The following is a 23,290-nucleotide window of genomic DNA, read 5'->3' as shown; positions in this document are numbered from 1 at the left end:
AAAAACACCAAAAATGACATAAATCTTTCCCTTTGTTAGTAAACGCAATAACTTTTGCGCAAACCAATCAAAATACGCTTATTGCGATTTTTTTTTTTACCAAACATGGGTAGCAGAAAACAAATTGGCCAAAAATTTTAAAAAAAATAGGTTTTTACATCTTTTTTGGGGGGAATTTCATATAAAAAATGTGAAAAATATTGTTATTTTTTCAAAATAAACGCTCTTTTTTTGTTTATAGCGCAAAAAGTAAAAATCGCACAGGTGATCAAATACCACCAAAAGAAAGCTCTGTTTGTGGGAAAAAAAGGACGTCAATTTCATTTGGGTACGGCGTCGCACGACCGCGCAATTGTCATTTAAAGTCGCACAGCGCCGAATCGCAAAAAGTGGCCCAGACGTAAGACAGCAAAATGCTCTAGTGGTAAAGTGGTTAAACGGACTACAGACAGGATATGAAACTTTAAAAGAAACTACAGCAGCAGGAAGGGAGGATGCGGGCACTGACACAGGAGCAGACAGGCAGGGAGGGACTGGAGAGAGAGGACAGGAGAGCTGCAGATGACAGAGGCAAGTAAACTGACCACAGTGTCAGGGTTCAGCAGCCATGGTATACCGTAGTCAGAGGGGAGGACATAGCCAGGCAGGATCAGCCAGGTATTTTAGGTGATAGAAGGGGCCAAATGACACTGCAAAAGCACTGTGCTGCGTAACATGCTTTAAGGAAACAGGACCATTTTTTTTTTTTTTGTAGGTTAACAAATGCTTTAAAAATAAATTCTGCCATTTCCCTTTTAAAAATAAATACTCGCGAGATGCAGCTCGCACAGTGACTGGCATCCCCTTCATGACATTGTTGAAAAGGGGAAGAGCATAGGTGACCTTCAAATGATGCCTCCCTGAAAAAAGTTCTATAATTCTTACACTCCTCTTGGCCCTTCACTTCAATAAACAGTCCAGAGGGTCATTTAGCCAATTTGCCAAACCAGTCCAAGTTGATCACCATTCACCACTAATATGTCAGGGGGTGACTGCGCTTTCCATACTCTCACTATAGAAAGCCTGGCCGCTAGTAATAGGTGCCGTCACCTTTCTCACAGGAGATGGAACAGTGTCTATATTCAAGTTTAAAATAGCTAATTTGGGGGGAGGGAGACAATTGGGAACCCGTTACTTCCAGTGGCGGCCCATCCATTGGGGGCGCAGGGGTGCCGCCCCCCCCCTATCCATGCGTCTGGCCGCCTAATCTACATGCTGGGTGCCTGACGCATGGATTCCAATGGGTTTTTTTTTCCCTGAAGTACGTGATTAGAGGCAGAGGCTCTAATAGGCTTCAAAAAAGGGTGGGCTTGGGGCGCAGAGCACTGCGCCCTGAGCCCACCCATTTGTGTGACAATAGCAAATGAATATTCACTATTGTCACATCGATTCTCCTCCTGGCCAATCAGGAAGTGGGTCTTGAGACTCGTTTCCCGATTGGCCGAAAGGAGAAGCAATGCTATTGGCCAAGGAGGAGGGAGGAGACACAGGGGAAGCCCAACCCACGGAGGAGACTGAGGGGGAAGCCGCCGCCGCCACCACTGCCTGCCCAGGGTGGGTGAGCCAGTGACCAGGGGGGGGGTTAGGTGTGTGGGCTGGAGCTGGTGTGGTCCGGAGGGGGGGGTATGGTGTGGTCCATCTGACACTCCCCCCCCGGCCCATGGAACCCAGCCGCCACTGGTTACTTCAGATATGAAGTCGATCATTTCTTTCCAAAATAGTTGCATTAGGGGCCATTTCCATAATGCATGGAGTAAAGTTCCTCTTTGACCGAAGGCCCTCCAGCAATTAGAGGTGGCATTCCCTTCGAAAGAAGCTATTACTGAGGGTGTGAGATACCATCTATGAGTTAATTTTTGAGTCATTTCCCATAGGGTTGCGTTTTTTGTAGCTCGATAAATAGTGCTAAGTGCTTCCTTCCATTTTTGTGTGGAAAATGTACAGTGAAGATTGATTATGGAAGTACACGCTGCGCCCGAGCCCACCCTTTTTTGAAGCTTATTAAAACCTCTGGCTCTAATCACATGCTTCAAAAAAAAAAAAAAAACCCCCATTGGAATCCATGCCTCCGGCGCCCTGCATGTAGATTAGGGGGCCGGATGCATGGATAGGGGGGCAGACGCCCCTGCGCTCCCAATGGACGGGCCGCCACTGGGGGTAGGACTAAACCAGTCTTTTAGTGGCGCCAATAAGGAGGCATGATAGTAGTCTAATAGATTTGTCATCTTGGACCCGCCTGCTGATTTACTTTTGGTAAGGGTGGTAAAAGCGCTCCTACATTTTTTTCCCCCTCCATACATATCTGTTCAAGATAGTTTGCAGTGATGTGATATTCGATTTAGGAATGCTTATGGGAATAGATCTGAAAAGATACAGTAGTTTGGGGAGGGTAGGCATCTCAAAGGCCACTAGGCGACCTGTCCAGGATAGTTAAAATTTACCTAGGGAGTCTAATTCCTTATGAAATATTTTTTTAAACAGGAGAAAATTACAATTAAATAGTAGTCTATTGTTTTTGGGAATGATGATACCTAGATAGTCTATACCTTCGTCAGTCCATGGGTGAGGGCATCGTTGTTCTAGTAAGTGTTTCGTTATGGTGTCCAACCCCACATCGATGATGTGCAATTTGGATTTGTTAACTTTGTAGAACGCTACGTCTCCAAATTTCCTAAGTTCATCTTGCAAGGCTGGAAGGGAGTCTGTCGGATTTGTGAGCATGGGAATCGCGTCATCCGCAAATAAGCTGGTTTTGTGTGTCACCTCTCCAATTTGTACTCCTGAGATGTGGGTGTTGCTTCTAATTGATTCTGCCAAGGCTTCAATTATTAAATTGAAGATTAAGGGTAATAAGGGGCACCCCTGCCTAGTCCCATTCGTTATATTGAAGGGGCGAGATAGCATATTTTTGACATAAACCTGGGCAGAGAGTGTAGAATATAGCGCCATTTTTGCAGATTCTGTCTGTGAAACCAAACTTTGGGAGTACAGCCTGTAGATATGACCGATTAACTCTGTCAAACGCCTTCTCTGTGTCTAAAGATAGAAGCAGAGAAGGTGTTTTGGTTTTCTTCACAAATTAATTACATTTATCAGCCACCTAGTAGCATCATATGACTGTCTTCCCCTAGTAAAGCCCATTTGATCCCTATTTATAAGAGTGGGAAGACTATCTATAAGTCTGTTTGACAAAGCTTTGGCATATACCTTTATGTCGCAATTCAAAAGGGAAATGGGTCTAAAGTTTTGTGGCCTATCTGGTTCTTTACCTGGTTTTAGAAAAGCAATAATAGTGGCAGAAAGCATATCATTTGGAAAGGAGGAGGCGGCTTTATCGAAGACCTGGCATAGGTGAGGGGTTATAACATGGTGGAACTGCTTATAATATTCCCCTGGAAGCCCATCAGGTCCGGGCGCTTTGTTGTTAGGGAGTGAGGCTAGCACTTTTGTGATTTCAGCTATCGAGAAGGGGGCATTGAGTTTCTCGAATTGGTTCTGAGAGAGCGAAGGAAGGTTGATGTGTTGCATAAACTCATCTATAGCTTCATCAGAAGGTTGGGGGGTAGATGCGTCTTTGGAAATATTATAAAGAGAGTTGTAATAATCGCTAAGTGTGTCTGCTATAGATTGTGGATCGAATAGCTTGGCTTTAGTAGTGGAGAGTATGATGTAGGGTATTTTCATTTTTATGCGCTGGCCTCTGAAACGCAATGCCATTGCTTTCCCCGCTTTGTTGCTAGTCATATAGTGTGTTGCCTTAAGTTTGCGGTGGAGTAGCTCAAATGATTCAAGTAATAAACCTCTTAGCTCTTGGCGAAGTGCCAGTAGCTTATGTAATGTTGCTTGGGATGGGTTGGTTTGGTTTTGAATATCCAGTAGGGATATTTGTTTAGTTAGGTCATCGATTTGCCGCGTCCTCCTTCTCCTAGCCTGTGAACTTAGTTGAATCACTATACCACGCACAAAGGTGTTGTGCACGTTCCATAGTGTCATGGGATCCGACACAGAGCCCACGTTGTTTTGGAAAAATTCTTGAAGGTGCTTATTAATCAAGTCTACATTTGGTTGGTAATTTATATTTTTTGTGTTGGCTCTCCAGAGTTTAGTAGGTGAGGGGGAGTTTGAGTTGAAAATTGTAATGCTAACCGGAGCATTGTCCGACCACGTTATGGGCTCTATGCAAGAGCCATTATGTTATGGGCCACGTTATGGGCCTAATCTTATGCAAGAGCCATTTGTCTACCAGAAAGTAGACAATACGAGTGTAGGTATTGTGCGCAGATGAGCAAAAGGTAAATCCCTTTTCAGATGGATGGTGGCATTTTTGTGGATGAATTTGGCCATTTGATTGTCTCTTCTGGAAGAAGGGTTGGTGGTGTCCATTGATATATCTGGGATGGTGTTAAAGTGGCCACGCTGTAGAAGGTGCCCCTGTTGGAGGCGTCTTGCTTTGGTAAGGGTCCTTTGGAGAAAGTTGATAGGGCGCATAGATGTTGACAATCGTGAATATGGTGTTGTCTATGGAGCATGACAATATTAGGTATCTCCCTTGCGGATCTGCAAGCTGGTCTATGTATTGGAAATTAGCAGAGTCATGGATCGCTATCAGAACTCCCTTTGTTTTCTTGGGGCCCGATGCAGTATATATGTGAGGGAAATTCCTGTGGGTGCATTTGGGGGCAGCCCTCTTTTGAAAGTGGGTTTCTTGGGTACACAGGATTGTGCAGGCTTGGGATAGTGCAGTTTGCCATAGCAATGATTGTTTGGCAGGATGATTTAGTCCATGGGCGTTAAGAGATAGGATTTATATGACCATTGGTACTAGTGGGTGCATTGCAGTGTATTGTACTCACTGGGACGAAGGTCGGATGGCAGCTGGTTCTGTGTCCCGGGTTATTCTGGAGCTTTGGATCTGCGTATTGGTCCTCTCTGCTTGGGTGTGCTGTGACGCTTCTGAAGCTTTGTACCTGGAGTCGAAAGAGATTGAACCTCAAGTATACAAGAAATAAGAATAAAAACATAAACGAACAACAAAAAGAAAATATTGCAGTTGTACGTTGCAATGCAGCGCTGCATGGTTTCAAGGGGGGGGGATAAAGTTCCTTTAACTACTTCTGGACCACCTGCCGCAGTTTTACTGTGGCAGGCAGCCCCTCCTGCGCGAACCAACGTAGCTCTATGTCGGTCGTATACTGCATGCAGGAGTGCGTACCGGTGGTGGCGCGCTCCTGCCTCCACTCGGGAGCGGAGACACCGATGCAGGGGGCAGGCGGCTCCGATTGCCGCCTGCCACCCGGGATCGCTCCCCGCTGAGAGAGAAGAACGGTCAGCTATTGTAAACACAGCCAACCGTTCTTCTCCCTGGAATGATCACAGAGCCCCTGTGATCCTACTATATAGGATCACAGGTCTCTGTGATCATTTCAAAAGCCCAACCCCCATACTGTTAGAAACACGCCTCTAGGTACACATTTAACCCCTTGATCACCCACTGTGTTAGCCCCTTCCCTGCCAGTGTCATTATTACAGTAACAGTGCATATTTTTAGCACTGATTACTGTAGTAATGTCACTGGTCCCCCCAAACGTGTCAAAAAATGTCAGTTAGGGGTCCGATCTCTCCGATCTGTTCGCCGCAATGTCGCAGTCCCGCTAAAAATCCGAAACTCTCACCAAGTAATACTCAGCCTGGGCGTTCTTTTCCTCTGTGGTGGGCGATTTTTTCTCAAGAAGCGCCTGGATGCTGGTCTCCACTTGTTATTTTCACTATTCACTATTTTCACTATTCAGTCTGGACGGCTTCTCCCGCGTTATCGGCAATTGTTCGCCGATGCCTGGATATGTGTAGCCGCGGTATGAATAATGGTAAGCCCCTTTACAACCAGTCTCCATTGACAAATTGGCATGTGCATTGTTATTATTTGTGACCAGGTGATATATCATTATTTGTATTGATACATTTACTTTTTCATTATTACTCTGTTGGTGGGTTGCAGCGGTTTGAGTGGTGTGCATGTATTGTTTTTATGACTGTATAGTCTACTTTGCAGTGACAAGGTGGAAGGTTTCTGTTTTTTATTATGTTGTGTTTTTTTGTCATTTTGACTACTCAATAAACGTATCAATTTTATTATTTGCTGAGTTGGTAATTTTTTGGAAATTTAGAACATTTATATACCCCGGCTTCCCAGATATGGCGCTTTGGGGCAGCACCCTCTCTTTGCTGTCCTTGTTCTTGTTATATGCCTTTTTGCCAGATGAGTACCACTCTTTTGCATATGTTGCAACTATTTGAGTGAGTGGGTTTCTGAAGGAAATTTTAAATTTCAACTTTCACTATTATTTTGTAGCTTTCCACTTTTGTTTTTTTGTTTTTTTTTGTGCTAAGTGGTGTGGGTGTTCTATCAGAAAACTCTACCCCATCAAAAATCCATACCCTCGTAATCTCCGGTTCAGATTAGCTGTGGATTCGTCATGCATCAGCTGTATGCATCAGCTGTAGCCGCGGGTCTACGAAAATGGGACAATATGCCCACTGTCCATTTGATGGCTATGTCCCCTTGTCGGGTCAGTGCAGCGTGGGGCATGGATATCGGATTGTCCCATTGTCGGGTCGGTGCAGTGTGGGGCATGGAGATCGGATCGATATTTGTTATAAGAGATCTCCCTGCCTGCTGCCTGACCCGTTGCCGCGCAAGCGCACTAGGACGTGTGCCCGACTGTTGCGATATTATCCAATTTCCCTACCTATTGCGCACATGTGCACTAGGACGTTTGACGCGGCTACAGCTGATGCATGACGCATCCACAGCTGATCTGAACCGGAAATGACGAGGGTATGGATTTCTGATGGGGTAGGGAGATCTGATAGAACATGGGCAGTGTACTGTAACTATGCAGGCACCATTAAATGGGAGGTCTATCAGCCACAGCTCAAGGTAATCCTAGCATCTTCTGGAGGAACCCTAAGGTTCCATATAACCCTGGTTGAGAATGGCTGCTTTAGTCCGTCTGAATGAAAACAGGAAATATTTTTTTTCATACGACATATAGGGAGGAAGATGTCTATTAAACACTTTTTAAAAAAGGTGCTCTTACTCTTCATCTTGGGACTTTTTAAATTTCTTCACTATACCCTTCCAGTTAGCTTCCACTTCTCCCAGTTTGCCTTCATTGGGGAGGATGAATAACGCAGAGGCATTCCCTTTGTAGGGGAGGGTTACGATGGTGGCATCATCCAAGACCGCAACTTTGTAAAAGCCAGTTCTAGACAGGAAAGGCACCTTCACAGTCGTATCCTTATTCACATGAAAATCTTCTTCTTGGGTAGATTTCTCATCGAAAGGTTGTTCCCATTGCCCTACCAATGAATGAGTCATTAGATAAATATATACTTGGAAAAAACCATAAATGAGTTATTCCAATTTTTTAAGAGCACTTGTCATGGCAGAAAACCATACACTGAAAAGGAGGCTTTTGTAGGTTTATAGGATATTTGGAAGAGTAATGTTTCATTCCATTTACCATCTCTTGTTGTACATTGCCAATGGGGCAGAAAGTGATGGAAAATGTTGTCACTGGAACAGAAGGTGAAGGTAAATCTTTTAATGGGGACGTATGCTCCAGTGACAGCTAACTAAAGAGATTTACACGAGGGCTTTAATCAATTTCCACTGTATCCAAAACTAAAAAAGTGTTGTGTTTAGATATACTTTACCTTGTCTATAAGAATCATCTTCTACATCTACACTAAGACGGTGTGGGTCCGAGTCCAAGAACTTAAATAGAAAGACTTAACAACAGTATCTTCGATAAGGATGATCAAAATTTTCAAAAGTTCGGTTCGACCAGAACACCCGAACTTCCCGAAAGTTCGGCCCGGATTTCAGAACCCCATTGAAATCAATGGGACCCGAACTTCGGTAATCAAAAAACACCATTTTGAAGCCATAAAACCCAATAAATGCCCCTAAAAAGTGCCTAGGGTTCTGGGTCATGCCCCAGGGACTATTAATCACACAAAAAAAAGTTCTTAAAAATTGTCATTTTTGATAGAGAGCCAATTATTGAAAAAATTATTGAAAAAAAAAAACAGATTTCTTTGGATTTGGTGTCTGGGGGGTCTAAAAAGTGTACCTGTGAAGTTTCAGCTCTGTAGCATGTCCAGAACCAGAAAAAAAAGTTTGTTTGTATTAGAATTGCAATAGAACAGGATAGTGGCTCCGCTATTTTCACACCTTGCCGGTTTTGTAGCAGGCGTTTTTTTGGGGGTCTTTGGAGGCAGGCATAACATCAGAACTTCTATGTAGGGGTATATATACACACACACATGTATGTATATATACACATACACACATATAGGTGTGAAAGTAGCAGAACACTATGCTTGCGCTAATGAAATAATTAACACCCATATGGCTTCTCTGCTATAACACCTATATATGTGTGTATGTGTATAAATACATATAAGTGTGTGTGTATATATACCTCTATACAGAATTTCAGATGTATTGCCTGCCTCCAAAGACCCCCCAAAAATGCCCAAAAAAACGCCTGCTTCAAAAACACACCTGGGCGTTTTTTTGGGCATTTTTTGGGCGTCTTTGGAGGCAGGCATAACATCAGAACTTCTGTGTAGGGGTATATATACACAGAAACACATGTATGTATATATACACATACACATATATAGATGTTATAGCAGAGAAGCCATATGGGTGTTAATTATTTCATTAGCGCAAGCATAGTGTTCTGCTACTTTCACACCTATATATGTGTATGTGTATATATACATACATGCTTCTCCCCTGTCACCCTGCTTTTTGTTGCAGGCGTTTATAGGGCTTTTTTGAGTACATGTTTGGAGTCAGGCATAACATCAGAACTTCTGTGTAGGGGTATATATACACACACACACATGTATGTATATATACACATACACATATATAAGATATATAAGTGTGAAAGTAGCAGAACACTATGCTTGCGCTAATGAAATAATTAACACCCATATGGCTTCTCTGCTATAACACCTATATACAGTGGGTACGGAAAGTATTCAGACCCCCTTAAATTTTTCACTCTTTGTTATATTGCAGCCATTTGCTAAAATCATTTAAGTTCATTCTTCTTCCTCATGAATGTACACATAGCACCCCATACTGACAGAAAAACACAGAATTGTTGACATTGTTGCAGATTTATTAAAAAAGAAAAACTGAAATATCACATGGTCCTAAGTATTCAGACCCTTTGCTCAGTATTTAGTAGAAGCCCCCTTTTGATCTAATACAGCCAGGAGTCTTTTTGGGAAAGATGCAACAAGTCTTTCACACCTGGATTTGGGGATCCTCTGCCATTCCTCCTTGCAGATCCTCTCCAGTTCTGTCAGGTTGGATGGTAAACGTTGGTGGACAGCCATTTTTAGGTCTCTCCAGAGATGCTCAATTGGGTTTAAGTCAGGGCTCTGGCTGGGCCATTCAAGAACAGTCACGGAGTTGTTGTGAAGCCACTCCTTCGTTATTTTAGCTGTGTGCTTAGGGTCATTGTCTTGTTGGAAGGTAAACCTTCGGCCCAGTCTGAGGTCCAGAGCACTCTGGAGAAGGTTTTTGTCCAGGATATCCCTGTACTTGGCCGCATTCATCTTTCCCTCGATTGCAACCAGTCGTCCTGTCCCTGCAGCTGAAAAACACCCCCACAGCATGATGCTGCCACCACCATGCTTCACTGTTGGGACTGTATTGGACAGGTGATGAGCAGTGCCTGGTTTTCTCCACACATACCGCTTAGAATTAAGGCCAAAAAGTTCTATTTTGGTCTCATCAGACCAGAGAATCTTATTTCTCACCATCTTGGAGTCCTTCAGGTGTTTTTTAGCAAACTCCATGCGGGCTTTCATGTGTCTTACACTGAGGAGAGGCTTCCGTCGGGCCACTCTGCCATAAAGCCCCGACTGGTGGAGGGCTGCAGTGATGGTTGACTTTCTACAACTTTCTCCCATCTCCTGACTGCATCTCTGGAGCTCAGCCACAGTGATCTTTGGGTTCTTCTTTACCTCTCTCACCAAGGCTCTTTCCCCCGATAGCTCAGTTTGGTCGGACGGCCAGCTCTAGGAAGGGTTCTGGTCGTCCCAAACATCTTCCATTTGAGGATTATGGAGGCCACTTCTTCAGGCAGTTCCTTTGACCTCATGATTCTCATTTGCTCTGACATGCATTGTGATCTGGAAGGTCTTGTATAGACAGGTGTGTGGCTTTCCTAATCAAGTCCAATCAGTATAATCAAACACAGCTGGACTCAAATGAAGGTGTAGAACCATCTCAAGGATGATCAGAAGAAATGGAAAGCACCTGAGTTAAATATATGAGTGTCACAGCAAAGGGTCTGAATACTTAGGACCATGTGATATTTCAGTTTTTCTTTTTTAATAAATCTGCAACAATGTCAACAATTCTGTGTTTTTCTGTCAGTATGGGGTGCTATGTGTACTTTCATGAGGAAGAAGAATGAACTTAAATGATTTTAGCAAATGGCTGCAATATGACAAAGAGTGAAACATTTAAGGGGGTCTGAATACTTTCCGTACCCACTGTATGTGTATGTGTATAAATACATACGGTTTTTTGGGGCATTTTTTGGGGGTCTTTGGAGGCAGGCAAAACATCTGAAATTCTGTATAGGGGTATATATACACACACACTTATATGTATTTATACACATACACATATATAGGTGTTATAGCAGAGGAGCCATATGGGTGTTAATTATTTCATTAGCGCAAGCATAGTGTTCTGCTACTTTCACACCTATATATGTGTATGTGTATATATACATACATGTGTGTGTGTGTGTGTGTGTGTGTATACAGTATATAACCCTACACAGAAGTTCTGATGTTATGCCTGACTCCCAGAGATGTATAGTAACGAAGTAGAACTACTTAAGTACTGTACTTAAGTACCGAAAGGCGGTATCTGTACTTTCCTAGAGTAGAATTTTTTTCTCCTACTTCTACTTTTACTTCACTACATTTTTTCGATGATTTCGATACTTCTACTCCGATATTTTTTTTTTGTGCTGCATAGTTACTCGTTACTTTTAAAAAAATTACCACTGCCAGAACAGTAGATGGCAGGTTGCATAAAGCTCAAAAAAATGTGTATAATGTCATTTGTAAATCAGCGCATACGGAAATAAAGGCTGTGTATAATAAAAGCTGCTATACCAAATCTTTCCAATAAAAAGAAAATATGAAACAAACAAATAAATGGTGCTACAGCGCTTAAAGTGCATCAAGAAACTACTAACAAACACAGGTTAATCATTTGAATAAATCATTTGAAATAATAAAAAACAATATGATGTTCAAATTTTTGACTTCTTTCTTTAATAACTACATAACACAGTACTTGTACTTTTACTTTCAGTACTTGAGTATAAATTTTTTGAAAAAACTACTGGTACTTTTTACTTTTAGTACTTAAGTAGCAAATTTTTTGAAAAAACTACTTGCAATACTTAAGTAAAAAAAATGTTGAATACTTTAGTACTTCCACTTAAGTAACTTTTTCTGCGAGCACTTCCACTTCTACTCAAGTCACTTTTTGATCGAGCACTTGTACTTTTACTCAAGTAGAAATTTCGAGTACTTTATACAAGTCTGCTGACTCCAAACATATCCTCAAAAAAGCCCTATAAACGCCTGCAACAAAAAGCAGGGTGACAGGGGAGAAGCCACTATCCGGTTCTATAAGTGTTCTAAGAGAAACAATCTTTTCTCTATAGCGGTCACCCTGACATGGAAGGGTTTTGTCACCCTGCCATAGCAGTCAGAGTCAGTTAACCCTACACTACACTACGGTCCCCTTACACTTAACACTTTCCCTACAGAAACTAGATTATTAAATCTAACTATAATGGAAAATAGTACACTAACTACACTAGATATCCCTTTCCTCACACTAATAATTGCTAAATGACACTTTGAGAGCAGAAGTAACAGAACTGCTTCCACTCTTTTCCACAGCCCTGTATTAAAATGGTAGAGATTTGGTGGGGCTATTTTATATACTGGGGGGCGTATTCACTAATGATTGGCCTCTGGACCCCCTAGTCACTCCAATCACATTCCTAGCATTCTCCTGCCCCCTCAATTGGCTTTTACTGATGGTTCTGGTCCAATCACGGGCTTTTAAAGCCCAGTTCCTGTCCCATTGCATTTTGGTCAGTTCTGGTTGCCGAATTCCGAACTTTTTCAGCAAAAAGTTCGGAATTCGGCCGAATTTCGAACAGTCAATGTTGGGGTCGAACTGATGGTCGACCCGAACCATTCGATCATCCCTAATCTTCGATGTGGTGTCTGGATAAACTTCATGCTTGCCCTGTTTACATTGGGGGAATCGTTGGTATTAAATGAAATAAACATTATATAGGGGTGCACTAGCCTTGTGCATTACCTTTAGGCACCACTCATAATTACAAAAGTAACAAACATACTCACAAAAACCCGCAAAGAGGCTTGAAGCATAAAAAATGATGTGAACCTCAGTCACACAATAGACCAAATCAAGGACCTGGATGAACTGTGGAAGACTTGGACAATGAACCCCAATCAATGTAAAAGCTGATGCTTTTCGAGGGCTAAACACCCTTCCTAAGAGCTATTAGCTCTGAAGAACAGGGTTAACTCCTCGAAACATGTTCGGAGCTGCTCACCCACACACTAATCCTATGGCCCATTCATAGACTACGGGCCTCAGCTCCTCTGTGGGTGAGGCCTAAGGGCCTATCTCCTGAAAGTGCAGCTACTTCTAAGCCAATATTGATGCACAGGTGAGCCACAGATCCTCTGTGAATGAGGCCTAAGGGTCTATCTCCTGAAGTTGGAGCTACTTCTTAGCCAATAATGATGCACAGGTTAGCCTCAGCTCCTGTGAATGAGGCCTAAGGGTCCATCTCCTGAGGGTGGAGCTACTTCTAGGCCAAGAATGATCTACAGGGGGACCCAGCTCCTCTGCGAGGGAGGCCTGAGAGTCCATCTCCTGATGGTGGAGCTACTTCTGGGCCAATAATGATGCGCAGGTGTGTTCTACCTTGAAATCTGTTAATTCTCAAACATAAGAATTCCATAAAGAACAGAATGTTCTTCTGCCTCCATTTTCTTGTTAATATTGGGCCTAGGCCTGGTCAGTGAACTCTTGCAAAGCAGTTAATTGCTTTTTAGGTGTTAAATGAGAGGAAAAAAGGCTCCAGGAGCAGAATATTCTTTGCGTTATAAAATGGACTATGTCGGAGGTTCTGACACAGCTTAATAGGGTCAAGCAAAAGTAAGGAAAACACTAGATGGAAGCCATGGATGTTTACATCCTAATGGTTGCCATTTACACTCCCTAAAGTTGGTCTTGCACCACATTCATACGGTCCACTGATTTAGTGTGCCACCAATCTCTTTCTGAGTCACCAAATGAAATTTAATGAAAAAACACATATAGGGGTAAAAGTAATTTAACATCCTTACTCTTTCCCAGTTTCTGCCTTAAGGTTGACGTCATCATGCTTTCGGCAAGATCCAAGGGATCGTTGAATAGCCCAATCTAATGAAAAGATGATCCTGCAATGTGCTGCTGTGTCTGTTCTTGAGATTTGGATTACTTAACACACCACAACATCTTATTGACAGTATGACATCACCCCTCTGCACCATGGAAGCTGGGGTGTGGTAAGTATATTATATAACTTTTTCCCCCCACAGGTGTCTTTTTTTATTGTGGCGTTTTAGCAAGGGGGAGGGGCTTGCTGGGAATGCAAGGTCCTTTTTTAATTTTCCCATATAACTTCTTGATGACTTACCTCTGAAATAAATAAAGTTGACCATAACAAAGACTGCATCTCTCTCTACACTATTCAGCACATCAACAATCTTGCCCTTTGTTTCCTTTTCAACGTAGCTGTTGATTTGTTTTTTGGCCTCTTCAGAATTAGAAAAGTCTACAGTGAAGGCTTCGGAATCGTAGATGTTCTTGGCCTTGTCGAGAAAGTCATCAAGGAATTTCCATTTCTGACTTAAGAAAAGGCCGTTCCCACTGTCGAGCTGAAGCTCACTGTCATCTTCATTGAGCACATCCAGCAGATGGTGGAAGCCATCATGAATGTTTTTCTCGGGAATCTCAGAGGTGTTGAAACCAATGCCTTCTATGATCTGGTCATGGGTTTTGGCTTTGGCACCAAGGGATAGGAAAGCCAATGCTGAAGATATACTTATTGGGGAGAGGACAATATTTTCTGATGGATGGTCCGCTGCTACCTGACTGTAGAGGTCAAATGCAAATTTGTTATTGCTATCTGCTAATTTGTGGGAGGCCAATGCTTCATTGTCATGGTGATGGTGCCTACGGTGGTGGTCATGGCGATGACCATTGTGGCAATGGTGGGGGTCACCTTTCTTCTCTTGGTTGTCTTTGTGTCCAGATTTCTTTCCCCCACCCTCGCCAGGGTCGGCAAAGACCATTGAGTAAAGAAGAGCCACACTCAAACCTAGGAACAGTAGGACCCTCATTTTCCTTAAGAGAGAATAAAAAAAAGTACAATGATAATATTCAACAACAGCTTACCTATAAGTACTGTAGATAAGGAACAGATACAGGTTTGTACATGTTTAAACTGATATTTTATACCCTGCTGGAGCCATCCATTGCTCTGGCTCATTCACTTCTTATGGCTGTAAACTGTGGCTTGAGCATTTGAGCTTGGTAAAAAACAGGCATTTTGGAATAGAAGGTAAGAACTTACAACATGTAAAAAAAAGCAAGAGCTCCATCTGCTGGCTGGATATAAAAAAATCTATGTAACATTTCTCATTTGCCTTACTAATAGGGATGGGGCTTGGATTACCAGATATGGGTTCATGACAAATCCTGTGATTAGGCCAGTCTAAGCTGCTGTCTTCTTTTAAGCAAACTTTTTTTGCTGTTGCAATGCTTCCCTTAAAAAAAAAAAAAAAAGAAATAAAAAAAAGGGGGGTGGCGCAGGGTTTAATATTTTAGTATTTGGGGATTATCCTTAATTTGGGGAAGTTTTTTTTTTCTGTTGATATGGCCTTTATTTTAGGCTAAACATTTTTTATTTATTTTTTTGCTGTAGGGGGTCAGTTAGGAAATTGTATTTTAATACTGATGGCTAACGTTTTGGGCAATCCACCAATTTTTGTGTTCTTATTATTTGGGAGGGGGGTTTGTCTTTAATTTTATTTTGTGGTTGATTTGAGATCAGCAGTCACTCTAAGCTGCTGTCTCATTCATAGTAACGTTTTTTTGTTGCATGGCCTCCCTTAAACATGGGTGTGGGGGCTTCTGATTTGGGGCATGATGTTTTGGAGTTTCTTTTTTTGGGGGAGGGGGGGGGCATTTTTTTTTAATTTTTTGTTGCTAGGGCTTTTTTTTTTTTTGGAGTGCTCAAAGAGCAGCGTTCGTTTGTTACTAACAAACTTTTCATGCAGCACTGAAGGGAAAAACAATCAAGTGCAAGCACAGTGTGCACTTAAACCACCTCAAATGAAATCAGTCTCATTCACCATACCCCCTTTCCATATACATAAAATAAAAGTTAGGTATAAACCACTTAGGCCTATTATCCCTGAATAAAATGTTGCTTCTGCTGGCCAGTTTTATTCTTAAGATTCCTCTGTGGTATTTTATTTATTTTAGTAAAACCCCAGCATGTGTTTTTTTGTCTCTAGGATATTTGGGCACCAGTTTTGATCATTAACCCTTTGGCTGCCAACCCTTTCGCTGCCAGGTCCGTACATTGTACGGACCTGACGGCGAGGGGTTCCACACACAATCCGGGGGCTGCAGCCACTGGGATTGTGTGTAAAACCGACAGGCAGACTCCTGCCTGCCCCCCCTCCCCCGCCCTCCACCATGTATTCAGTGGAGCAGAGAGGAGACATGGAGGATCTTTTACAACCATGCAAGACCCCCGCCCAAAAAATCTTTTGAGGTCCCCCCCCACCTCCATATATACGCACGTACGTGTGAACGTGCATGAAAATGTCGATAGAGATACATATTACATATCACCATAAATGCCGGAGTGAGAACAATAATTCTATCACCAGACCTCCTCCATAACTGATGACCTACAAGGGGCCTTTGAAGCATTGCCTATAGAAAATATAGGGTACTGAAGTTTTTCGCCATTTCACAGGCACACACAAAATTAAAGTTTTACAAGTTTGGTATCTATTTACTCGATGCAACCTTGTCTTTATCATTTTACCCCAAATATGGGTAGTTTGTGCGCTTGTTTGCCCTAAAATTAACTTAAGTGTGTTTTTTAAATGTTTGCGTTTCTTAGACCTTTGCCGTAATATCAAGTGACATAAAAAATTGGAACTACAACTATTTTCTTCTCTAGGGGGTTTTATGTAATCTTCAGGCCTAAAAGGGTTTTTCAAACGTGTGCAAAAAAAATGCAAAAACGTCTCTAGCAGTGAAAAGGGTAAAACATGTCCTGCTGCTGACCCAGTTTGCACTGCTGTGGCACCTGCTATTTCTAAATTCTCCTTTAGAACTTGAAAGAAACTGTCCAGTGGCAAGTACAGCAAACTACTGGCCACTTTCTCTGTGCAGGTAAAATTGGGCTTACGACTGTTTCAAACAAAAAGCATGTGTCGCAGTCAAAACTACCTAAAAAAAATTCCCTTTTCAAGCTGAAATAAATCGGATTGCTGCTGTATTTAGGCCAAGCTAATTGTACAAGAGAAAAAAATAAATCTCTTTTACAGCCAAATATGCGCTACCAGTGTAAAACTATCTCCATCCATCAAAATCTCAATCCAGTTGTCCATCAAAATCATATTATTCCATAACTTCACCCCAGGCCTGTAATGTAAAGGATTTGTGTATTTTTAAAGTAGACCTTAAAGCTTAATGAAAAGGAATTTTGAGAATTATGACATTTTGTCCCCCATGGCAGTGCCCAGCTCCCCACGTCTTTTGTTTGGCAGTAGATTTGCTTTTAAGCTTCACTTTCACAGAATTGAAGTAGAAGATTTGTCCCCCTCCTATGACTTCAAAGGGTTTTACTACAGAGTTCCCAAAATTTGCAAAACCAAACAGGCAGATTTTCTTATCCCAACTTACTTAACCACTTAAGCCCCGGAAAATTTTACCCCCCTTCCTGACCAGGCCCTATTTTGCGATTCGGCACTGCGTGACTTTAACGGACAATTGCGCGATCGTGCGGCGCTGTACCCAAATGAAATTGACGTCCTTTTTTCCCCACAAACAGAGCTTTCTTTTGGTGGTATTTGATCACCTGTGTGATTTTTACTTTTTGCGCTATAAACAAAAAAAACTTCAATTTTGAAAAAATAATATTTTTCACATTTTTTTATATGAAATTCCCCCCAAAAAAATGTAAAAATCAAATTTTTTTAACATTTTAGGCCAATTTGTTTTTTGCTACATATGTTTGTTAAAAAAATTGCAAAAAGCGTATTTTGATTGGTTTGCGCAAAATTTATTGCGTTTACTAACTAAGGGAAAGATTTTTGTCATTTTTATTGATTTTTTTTTTTAACGATAATGGCGGTGATCTGCGATTTTTTTTTTACCGGACTGCGACATTGCGGTGGACAGATCGGACCCTTGACTGACATTTTTGACACTTTTGGGAGTACCAGTGACATTACTACAGTAATCAGTGCTATACATATGCACTGTTACTGTAACAATGACACTGGCAGGGAAGGGGTTAACTTTATTAGAGATGCAGGGGTTAAATGTGTCCCTAGGGGCGTGCTTCTTACTGTAAAGGGGTGTGGCTAGTGATGTAACCACAGAGACATACGATCCTACATAGCAGGATCGTATAATCTCTGCAGTTAGATCAGGGAGAATGACAGGCGGCTTTGTTTACATCAGCCGCCTGCCTTTCTCCCTCTCCACCGGGAGATCTCGAGTGACCGGCGGACATCCGGTCTGCCGGTCATACGCGCTCGCCCCCTAGAGGCTCTCAGGCTAGCGACGTAGTCCTACGTCACTTTGCCTGTACGGGGCTGTTCGCCGCAGTAAATAGTCGTGCGGCGGTTGGCAAGTGGTTAAAAAATCCTGACCATTATAAATAAAGGAAATCGGTCCAAAACCACTATACTGTACATGTCCTTTAAAGGAAAAATGTAGGTCCACTACTTTTGCCATAAGTATGCAGACCTTGTTTGTCCATTTCGGCAGACTCATCGCTCTATTGGTCCACGGCAGTCTAGAAATGTTACAGTTGCTCCTCTTTGGTCATTGGTTGGCCACCTCTGATGTAGTACGGGGTTCCATTCCCGGCATCCAAAGATTGTCAGGAATAGACCAGGCGCAATGCTGCACTGCACTCTATCTCATAGCAATATATTGAAGTAGCAATTCAATCGAAGGACACAAACCATACTTTAATATAATTAAAAAGGAATACTTAATTAGGTTTTACCAAAATTAGAAAGACCGTCCAAACAGTCAAGTAAAACAGTAATAAAAAAAGAAAACAGTTCATAGCTGGTAGAAACTGCGGAGGGTATTTTGTTCTCATTTGGATATTGCTTGGTAGACTGGAAGTGAGAAAAGAAGCAGAACAAAACCATTGCTAAACCAAAGAAAAAAAATGACATGGCCTTGTTTTCTAAAAATGTATATTAATATTATTATTTTAAAATATTGTATAGTGTATATATAACAGTTTTATTTATAATACTATATTTGCTTTGTTTTTCAACATTTTTATTATATCTATATAATCAGATGAGACCAAAATTGACCTTTTTGGCCTAAAAGCAAAATGCTATATGTAGCAGAAAAATTAACACTGCACATCATCCTGAACACACCATCCTCACCGTGAAACATGGTGGTGGCAGTATCATGTTGTGGAGAAGCCTTTTTTCAGCAGGGACAGGGAAGCTGGTCAGAGTTGATGGGAAGATGGATGGAGCCAAATACAGGGAAATCTTAGAGGAAAACCTATTAGAGTTTGCAAAAGACTTGAGACTGGGGCGGAGGTTCCCCTTCCAGCAGGACAACGACCCGAAACATCCAGCCAGAGCTACAATGGAATGGTTTACATCAAAGCATATTCATGTGTTAGAATGGCCCAGTCACAGTCCAGACCTAAATCACATTGAGAATCTGTGGCAAGACTTGAAAATTGCTGTTCACAGACGCTCTCCATCCAATCTGACAGAGCTTGAGATATTCTGCAAAGAAGAATGGGCAGGAATGTCCTCTCTAGATGTGCAAAGCTGGTAGAGACATCTCCAAAAAGACTTGCAGCTGTAATTGCAGGGAAAGGGGGTTCTAAAAAGTATTGACTTGGGGGGGGGGGGGCTGAATACGCCACTCTTTTCACAAATTTATTTGTAAAAAAATTGGAAAAAAACATTTATCATTTTCCTTCCACTTCACTATTATGTGTCACTTTGTGTTGGTTCATCACATAAAATCCCAATAAAATATATTTATGTTTTTGGTTGTAACATGACAACGTGTGGAAAATGTCAAGGGGTATGAATACTTTTTCAAGGCACTGTATATAGGCATCATTGCAAACTATACATAGAACCTGAAATGAGTAGAATGATCCAGCGTAGCGCCATAATGTCATACCTTTTTGCTGTGATGTGATCACTCTGAATACATTCTTTGGATGTTGCTTAAAGATCCGTGGTGTGCTGGCAAATGTGTATATTGACATGCAAGGAATCTGCCACCTGTATGGGCCAATCATCTGTGGCAGGGACATTCCCCACACTGCAGCTCCACATATACAAGGGCCAAGTATAAGTGTGGCCCCAGCCAAAGAAGATTGGCTGGTACAGGTGACAACTTCGCACATATGGATTCAGACCCTAGTCCTACCATGCCCAAGCTCATCCCTACAAATGATCCTTCCCCATTAAAGCCAAAATCCACTTCTACATATTAAACCAAGGCAAATAGGACTTTAACTATGCCTCCAATAGTATAAAAAACAAACCATCAAAATGCGTAAATTAGTTTAACCACTTTGCCACTGCTCACTAGAGCTCTACTGCGGCAAAATGGTTCGTTATCGTCTGCCGACGTAGACCTACGTCGGCAGACACTCCCCCTTCTCGGCCGCCGGAGGCTCGCTCCCGCTGTATTCAGTCACAGCAGGAGTCGGGCCAGGGGAGGAGCAGGATCGAGTGTGGAGATCCGCTCGCTTGTGTAAACAAAGTGGGCAGATCTCCTAAGTGACAGGCAGGGTCAGATTGCAGGGTTCAGCATATCTGAACATGCGATCTGTCCCTGTGTCACATAGTCACCTCCCCCCCACACATGTCAGCAAGCACCAGGCATACATTAACCCCTCCCTCTCCAATAAAATTAACCCCTTCCCTGCCAGTGTCATTTTTACAGTAACAGTGCATATTTATAGCACTGATTACTGTAGTAATGTCACTGGTCCCCCCAAAAGTGTCAAAAATGTCAGTCAAGGGTCCGATCTGTCCGCCGCAATGTCGCAGTCCCGCAAAAAAAATCGCAGATCGCCGCCATTACTCGTTAAAAAAAAAAAAAACACATAAAAACTACAGAAATCTTTCCCTTAGTTAGTAATCGCAATAACTTTTGCGCAAACCAATCAAAATACGCTTATTGTGATTTTTTTTACCAGAAATACGTAGCAGAAAACAAATTGGCCTAAAATGATAAAAAAATTAGATTTTTACTTTTTTTTTGGGGGGGGGGGGGGGATTTCATATAACAAAATGTGAAAAATATTGTTATTTTTTCAAAATTGTCGCTCTTTTTCTGTTTATAGCGCAAAAAGTAAAAATCGCACAGGTGATCAAATACCACCAATAGAAAGCTCTGTTTGTGGGAAAAAAAGGACGTCAATTTCGTTTGGGTATGGGGTTGCATGACCGCACAATTGTCAGTTAAATTCGCACAGTGCCGAATCGCAAAAAGTGGCCTGGACGTAAGACAGCAAAATCCTCCGGTGGTAAAGTGGTTAATTATACAAAAGTTTCTTATTAAAAGAATGTCTCAATGACATCGGCATACAACAAGAATTAAAATACAATACAGAAAGAATATTATGAGGTCAGTAAGAAAGGAGCCCAAATGAGAAATGAAAAAAGGGTCAATACGTTGGTTGAGGGATGACCTGATGATTCTACAGGAACTTTGAGACCCCCAATATATCCATGTTATCTAACAAGGATATATGCAACCCTCCTTCTAACCAGACCCACACTGTCAATGCACTCCAAGATTGGGTGGCATGCATTGATCCCCACCAGGCCCATGGGGGGACCTTGAAGGACACTACAAAGACCCGCTGGTCACGCTGGAGCACCTCAGACCAAAGTGATTAAATTCCAGAGACCAAAAAAATAATAATCAAGGAATAATCAAGGCTCAGTATAATAGAGTCTCCTTACACAGCTATAATCCCCCCCCCCCCCCCCCAAAGGAAAAAGGAAAAAAAATAAATGACCTTCTTCATTGCTCCTCAGGCCAATGAACAGGGGGACCTACCACCACTCACCTCCCTGATCCACCCCTCATAAAACTCAAAAAATCCCGAGATTACACCCTATGTGAAACACTTTATGGATGCATTTGGACCATTTTTGATAAACGTATAGGAATAATTGTTTTGTTCTAATGTCCTTATGATTATTTATATGTAGCTAGATATCCTGCATGGGAAACAAGTATCTGGAAAGCAATGGCAAATTATTGAATGCATGATCTTTATATAACATTGCAAAATCAGGAAAATTCAATAAGAATAAGAACCTCCTTTCAAAATATTCCAGGATCATTCAATCTATAAAGACACATTTGCTATATCTGCTATATAAATATTTATATATATTTTCTTATAAATATAAATTGTTGTCTAGATATAAATTTGTATATAAATTAATATTTTTTAGAAATTTGCTATATAAATTGTTTGTATTTTTAGAAGAAAATCTAAAGAATTAGTAAAAAATGTAAACTTACTAAAAATTTCTGGCCTCCTCAGAGAAGACTGAAATCTTTTAGCTGGACTGACCGCTTATATAGGATAATGTATGTCCGGTCCTTACTATTGAGGAAGCCAAGACCTCTAACCATTAACCAGGTAACCTCTGCTCTGTGGTTTGAGAAATATTTACCGCAAACATTTATTTGCCAATTATTATGTCCAAGAATCATGATTTTTGGACTCATCCTGTTCCAAACTGAATTGCAGGAAGATATAAAAGAAACAAATGACTTTGGTTTGTAATAAATAATGAGTCGTTAATAGAATTCTAAGGTCACTTTATAAAACCAGCATTATAATAATACGAATATTAGCTATTTCTGACAATCCTATGTGAGACTTCTTGAAAAATACTTATTTTTGTGAGAGATGCTTTCTGCATTGTTGGGTCTGGTGTCTCTCATATTCCTCTTGACAATACTCCACAGATTCTCTATGGGATTTAGGTCAGGTGAGTTTGCTGGCCAATCAAGCACAGTGATCCCATGATCATGTGACCAGGTATTGGTAGGTTTGGCAGTGTGGGCGGTGCCAAGTCCTGCTGGAAAAAGAAATCAGCATCACCATAAAGCTGGTCAGCAGTGGGAAGCATGAAGTGCTCTAGAATTTCCTGCTAGAGGGATGCGCTGACTTTGAACTTGATAGAAAACAGTGGACCAACACCAGGAGATGACACGGCTCCCCAAATCATCATGGACTTTGGAAACTTCACACTGGACCTCATGCAACTTGGATTCTGAGCCTCTCCACTCTTCCTCCAGACTCTAGGACCTTGATTTCCAGATTAAATGCAAAATTTTCCACAGGCTGACGCTGCACTGTGATTATAAACAGCAGGAGCTGATCTACGAGTACCGCGGACTGGATGTCTGCCGGAACCCGCCGATCATTAGGCAGAGAGTAGTAGACATGGGCCTATGTAAACAAGTCAGTTTGCTGTTCTTCCATTAGGGAAGGCATGGATCCTGTGTTCCTGCATAGCAGGGACACAGATCTATGCCTTCCCCTAGTAAAATCACTTCCACAGTATACAAACACTGGCAAGGCACACCATTAACCCTTTGATCACCCCTGATGTTAACACCTTGCCAGCCAGTGTGCATATTTTTAGCACTGATCACTGTATTAGTGTCACTGGTCCCCAAGAAGCATCAAAAGTGTCAGTTAGTGTCCGATTTGTCCGCCGCAATATCGCAGCCCCACTATTA

At 41.8% G+C, this 23,290-nt stretch overlaps 1 protein-coding gene across 1 annotated transcript in view; it reads right to left on the bottom strand.

The window, feature by feature from the left end:
* LOC309569506 (alpha-1-antitrypsin-like) overlaps positions 1-22,199 on the bottom strand; it is a 28,163-nt gene extending 5,964 nt beyond the window's left edge. The window contains exons 1-3 of the mRNA XM_082275372.1: positions 22,110-22,199; positions 13,887-14,596; positions 7,137-7,398 (exon numbers count right to left, since the gene is read on the bottom strand). Of these exons, the coding sequence (XP_082131498.1) occupies positions 7,137-7,398; positions 13,887-14,596; positions 22,110-22,171 (1,034 nt within the window). The 5' untranslated portion in view covers positions 22,172-22,199. The remainder of the gene's footprint in view (positions 1-7,136; positions 7,399-13,886; positions 14,597-22,109) is intronic.
* Between the last annotated feature and the right edge of the window lie 1,091 nt (positions 22,200-23,290).

Source organism: Pelophylax lessonae (assembly GCF_965119305.1).
Source record: "Pelophylax lessonae genome assembly, chromosome: 13".
Taxonomy (NCBI): Eukaryota; Metazoa; Chordata; class Amphibia; order Anura; family Ranidae; genus Pelophylax; species Pelophylax lessonae.
The sequence above is the reverse complement of the archived record's forward strand: the minus strand, read 5'-3'. Positions and strand labels throughout refer to the sequence as shown.